At 39.0% G+C, this 5,913-nt stretch overlaps 1 protein-coding gene across 1 annotated transcript; it reads right to left on the bottom strand.

Annotated features, from left to right (window-relative positions):
• Positions 1–571: 571 nt before the first annotated feature.
• On the bottom strand, positions 572–5,680 carry c1ql3a (complement component 1, q subcomponent-like 3a). Its single transcript, XM_055022754.1, has 2 exons — positions 4,798–5,680; positions 572–1,531 (listed from the first exon to the last, which is right to left on the bottom strand). The coding sequence occupies exons 1-2, from the start codon at positions 5,389–5,391 to the stop codon at positions 1,352–1,354; spliced, it is 774 nt and encodes a 257-aa protein (XP_054878729.1). The 5' UTR covers positions 5,392–5,680; the 3' UTR covers positions 572–1,351.
• Positions 5,681–5,913: the final 233 nt, after the last annotated feature.

Below are 5,913 nucleotides of genomic sequence, written 5' to 3'. Positions count from 1 at the left end.
ATAGAGACATAACAGCAGTTTAAAGTCCCTCCACTGGCTCCCTGTAGCTCAAAGAATAGATTTTAAAATACTGTTGTTAGTTTATAAATCACTGAACGGTTTAGCACCACAATACATTAAAGATCTGCTGTTGTTGTATCAACCTTCCAGACTCTCAGGTTCTGGTTCTGGTTCTGCTCTGCATCCCCAGAACCAGAACCAAGAGAGGAGAAGCAGCTTTCAGCATCTATGCACCAAAAATCTGGAACAAACTTCCAGAAAACTGTAAAACAGCAGAAACCCTGATTTCCTTTAAATCTCAACTAAAAACACATTCTGTTTAGAATTGTATTTGAAATGTAATCAATTACAGATTTAATGATTATTGGCTGAAAGTGCTGCAATTCTGCCTACATATTAAAAACATTTCATTTGCATTGTTATGGAGCTTGACTTTATGTAGTTTTTGATTATTAATTCTATGTTGCATGACTTTGTGTTTTTGTGTTTATGATGTAAAGCACTTTGAAATGCCTTGCTGCTGAAATGTGCTATACAAATAAAATTTGATTGATTGATTGATTGATTGATTGAGAGTGTGTTGATGTACTGCACCTCAATGTCATACAGCAGCTGCAGCACCACAGACATTACCCCCCAACTGTCCTCTGTCCTGCAGAAGACAGTGAGGGGAGCAAAGGAGTGTCCCTCCTTTCTGTTGGCTGCAGGAACAACGTTGTGAGTTTCATCAGATTCCTCAGATCCTCATCAGACTGTCATACATCTTTTTAAAATGCTGAACTTAATGCTAAGATTATCTAGCTCACTTACTTAATGTCTTTTAGTTTGCATGAAGAAAAAGACAACAAAATAGGTCTGATTTGAGAAACAGCAGACAGAAGTTCCTCATTAATTGATATATTATGTCAAATTATTGTGAAGTGCCACCAGCATTTCTTTAACTTGTACTTTTTACAAACATTCTAGCAGTTGAAACAATATGTCCATTGTTCTTCATTGGTAACACACCATGCTTAGAGGATAGTGATATATTTCACCTTGTATCTTAATAATTGATCTAAATTTGTGTACAACTGATTCCTTTTACATATTTTTGAAGAAGCATGTTAAATCATGTGACTGTTATCTCAGTGTTTTCCAGTACTGGACTTGAGTGTCCTCTGCCCTGCATGTTTCAGATTTTTTCCTGCATCAACACAACTGTCTTTTAAAACATAAAAGCAACTAAAATTAAGAGTTTTAACAATTTATCTTCCCAAATTCAGAAGATTTAGTTTACAGAGAGAGAATTATATTTTCTGTTTCACCAGCAAAATAAAGTTATGACAATTGTTGTATGTAAAGCCAGCATCTAATCAACATAAATAATAAACCCAGAGAAGGTGCTGTACTTGTTGTTGTTGCCTCCATGAGCTTTGCCTCCGTCTAGTTTGATGTAGATCTCGTCTCCTGGCTCCAGATGCAACACGGCGCTGTTACTGGCGTAGTCATAATTTTGGTCAGCGTCCTGGGCTATGGCACTGGCACGTACCTGCAGGAATATGAAAACAGATCAACACAAATTAGAGTTTTGTATTCATCATCATAGTTGGCCTGTCCTCAACATATGCATAACCATAGAATTAAATGGAATAAAAATAATTCTTAATTCCAAACAATCTCCTTTGTTTCAGCACTTATGCTTTAATGACTGGGGCATTAAAGCATAAGGGCTGTTCACAGTCAATCCTCATGCAAAGAGACAGAGGTTGATTAGTTTAGCAAGAAAAATGGGGTTCAGATGTGCACCATAAATGAGATGTGTTTGACCTAAACCCCAAACTACAACTGCAGCCAAAGGAGTTAATTCAATTACTTATTTTGCCAAATATTTTTTAATTGTCATTATTTTGTAGAAACTAGTTTTTACTTTGACAAGTGTTTACTTTTTTGTAATTTTTTTGTCACCAAACCACAGCTGAAAAAAACAAAAGAAAAAACAATCTGGACAAGTTTTCATTGGAGAAATATTGATCAATGTCCATCAGCAAAATTGTTGAAAAAACTGTTTCAAAAGTTAAATAGCTTCTTAATAATGACCATCTGCTTTGAAATTTTTCAGTCCGGTTTCTGTTCTCACCACAGTACTGCTCTAGTCAAAGTGTTCAGTGACATTCATATAAACACAGGCAGTGGAAGAATCAGAGTTGGTTCTGTTGAACCTCAGCGCAGCTTTTGACACTGTTGATTGTGACATGTTACTGAAACCACTGGAGAGTTGGGTCTGAATCTTACCCACAGAACAGGGATGTCTTTGTGTTAACAACGTTTCATCAAATCTGATACAGATCACATGCAGGGTACCCCAAGGTTCCATCTAGGGGACACTCTTATTTAATATCTACAAGCTCTGCCTAGCTCAGATGACAAAAATAAATAATTGTAATTATTAGCATTACTGTGCAGATGACACACTGTTTTACATCTCAATGTCACCAAACTGGCACAAGGACAAATGTTGAAATGTGTAGCACACAAAAGAATTCCAATGCATAAAACCATGTGCACACACCTGGCTATGCATCTTTCCTTTATACATCTCAATTTGCATGAAATAGAGCAGCTGCTGGTCCGCTCTGTTACCATCCATAAATACATATCTAAGTTAGTATAAACCTATGTACTATGAACCTATTGTACATTTATTGAAACCAACATTTACTCAATATTTTTCAGCTATACAGCTCAAATTTGAGACAAAATAAATATTTGTAGGACAAAATACATCTTCCATGTATGAAGGTTATTGATGACATGTTATTAAGAATGGTGGTCAGTTTGATTCCTGGTCTACCCATCCTCGGTGTTTGTGTCATCCACTTTGCCTGCTAGTTCATGAATTGTGTTTTGCCTGGGTTCATAAAGTCAGTTTTCAGTATATTTAAGCAATTTGTAGTTTGTTATTGTCCACAAAAAAAGCTTATATTCAGAGCAGACATATTTGCATACACCTACTAAACATCACACCATGTTCATTTTTATACATGCCGTCTTGTGTGTAAAATATGACAGCGCACATTTAGAGTGCTTATGCATGCATTATTCATAGCCTGACCCTAAGCACAATGCAGATAATTAGAACAAATTAATATGTGGATTTGGCTTACATATGGTACATAAAATGAATAATCCAAAGTCAGCACACAATTTCAGTTATTACAGCTGGAAACTGGAGATCAGGTCCGAAAAGAACCTTCAGTGACACATGAAGAAAATCATCAAGTCGACCTTTTATCATTTGAAGACCAATTTGAGGGTTAAAGGAATTCAGCATGTAGTTGATTTGAAAACTCAACATATTTTCACATTTTTTCCCCCTAAAAAATAAGACAGCTGTACTCGATCCAGCTGATCCTGCTGCACATGTGTTAACTGTTTGCCTTGGATACATTTTTTCAGGAACTGTCCTGTGATTATAGCAGTCATATGAGTCACAGTGCAAAGAATTAAATACTTTTTAATCTTAATTTTTGCATGTGACTATACTGTAAAGATATTAAGTGGTCAACCTTGTCAACAGACTCAGTGTTTTGTTATTTGATGTGCTATCCCACACTCCTGCTTTACTGCACATTGTTAATGTCAGGGAGTCTGCCCTCATAAAACAACATGCACAAGTGAAGTCAGGCAAAAGACAATGCCTTGCAAAAACAAATTGACCACATATTATTGCACAGCATAGCTAAAGTCAGCTGTGGAGCATGGAGTTTACTGTGTCTCTTGGCTAAAAACTTACCAAAACTGTCATCAAAGATAGTAAAATTCATTTATTTTATTTTAACTTTATCTATTGAAAAGATAAAAGAAATAATCTTGAACATATTGATCAACAGGTTTTGCATGTCATTCAACACATTTTCTCTCTGATTTTGTCATCCAGGGTGTCAGACACACACACACACACACACACACACACACACACACACACACACACACACACACACACACACACACACACACACACACACACACGCACACACACACACACACACACACACACAAATAATACACATGCACAATAAAATATAGGTGGTAATGTTAGCTAGTTGGTTGGATAACTGGTGTTGGCTAACGTTGAAGAAGGCTTAATATGTTGAGTTGTGACAATAACACTGTTACAGTATTCATGATTGACACACACACACATTTGTGAGGTAAAAATAAAGATAATACTTATATGTAAGACTTCTTGATGTGTAAAATATTATTATTCAGGGTGACACTTAGTGTGTATAGTTCACAAAAAAATGTTTTCCTGACAGTCACAGTTGGTAAGAAACAAAGATTCCCATTAAATTCCATAGGAAATGAATGTGGGCCACTTATAGAAGAATGGGGTAGTAATATAAAACATGATATATCTTAAAATGTACAAAAGGTCAATTAAAAATTTGAATTGTGTGATGTAACATATTTTTTGAGGAATATGAAGTGATGAAAACTTTGCATTACAAAGATATTGCAAAAATATGGCCTCACCGGGTCCAAAAGGACCCACTTATGCATCAGAAGTAATCATTTTGGCAGCAGTGTTGGTAATTTGCATTTACCTGTGAATGTTGTGGACAGGTGGGCTATTGATGCTAAAGCCCTATGTATTATGTAAACGTGCTTATTGTAATATTTGAACACGTTATGAACTGTAACTATGGCTAACTTAATTGCTTGTAGGTTTGTCTTGCAGAAGAGAAAAGAACAGGAAACCAAATGACAAGAAAAATACGTTCAATGTCTTTTTTTCCAAGTTGAAACTTTTACCTGATTGTTTTTGCACAGATCCGCCCACATGCTGGTTCCATCTCCTCCACGCATCAGAACGTGATACGTGAAGAAATAAATCCCAGGAATGGAACACGTGAACTTTCCAGAAGTTGGGTCGTAGTGATTTCCCAAATTGGTCACTACGTCGTCAAATTTGAGTACTTCATATCCTTCGTGCTGCTTTTTCAGTCCTGCGTAAAAGGCGATCTTTGGCACAGTGCTGTAGGTTGCGGCGCTGATTGCGCCAGCAACTGCGCCGGGTCCCGGGGGTCCTGGTAAACCAGGTTTTCCCGGTTCACCTCTATTTCCCGGTGGCCCAGCTGGACCGGGGTGTCCCGGTTGACCTGCAGCTCCTCTTGGTCCCACTTTACCCGGACGGCCCGGTTCTCCTCTGGGACCCTGGATAAAAGTGGGCAACGACTGCAGGAGGCTGTTGTCCGGGACCGCGTCTGGAGCGCCGGTGCTGCTTGGAGTGGTTGTGCTGTATGGGTCGCACACCATCCTACAAGCGCCGAGCATCTCGTAGTGCGTTAATGTTCCAGCTGAGTTCACTAGCACTGGAATAAGGACAACCAAAACCAGAACCATCATGATCCCCAGGACCCCCGCTGCCACCAGTCCCTTCCTGCCAGCGAGCCGTGAAAGCGCAGGACGGTCCTGCTGTCTGCGTTTGGGGGGAATTTTGGCTGCCTGGAGAGGGAAACCTCAAAACACAAAATATGTTGCTTTTATGATGAGACTTTTCAAAAAACCCTTCAGGCTCTATTCTCCTGCTTTGCTGGAAAATCCTCGAAACGAGTTTAAATCTTAATTCCAGCAGTGGATCTGAAAATAGATCGAAAAGTAGATCAGAGGCAAAGAAAGAAAGCAAACGGAGGCAACAAGGTGTAAGAGTGAGGTAGAGAGAGAGGGCGGGAGAGAAAGAGAGAGAGAGAGAGGAAGGAGAGGGAAAGAGAGGGAGAGAGAGAGAGAGGTAGAGAGAGAGGGGGAACAGAGAGAGGGAGAGAGAGAGAGAGGGGGAACAGAGAGAGAGAGAGGGGGGGGGAACAGAGAGAGGGAGAGAGAGAGAGAGAGAGAGGGGGAACAGAGAGAGGGAGAGAGAGAGGGGGAACA

The sequence above is a fragment of the Poeciliopsis prolifica genome, unplaced genomic scaffold (genome assembly GCF_027474105.1).
Source record: "Poeciliopsis prolifica strain line A6 unplaced genomic scaffold, Auburn_PproV2 SCAFFOLD090, whole genome shotgun sequence".
Lineage (NCBI taxonomy): Eukaryota > Metazoa > Chordata > Actinopteri > Cyprinodontiformes > Poeciliidae > Poeciliopsis > Poeciliopsis prolifica.
This window is presented reverse-complemented; position numbering and strand designations above follow the sequence as displayed.

Excerpts from the sequence above, each read along its gene's own strand:
- c1ql3a (XM_055022754.1), bottom strand. The coding sequence starts at position 5,391 with ATGATGGTTCTGGTTTTGGTTGTCCTTATTCCAGTGCTAGTGAACTCA. Across the intron at positions 1,532-4,797 it reads ATCTGTGCAAAAACAATCAG|GTACGTGCCAGTGCCATAGC; the intron begins GTAAAAGTTTCA and ends ATATTCCTGCAG.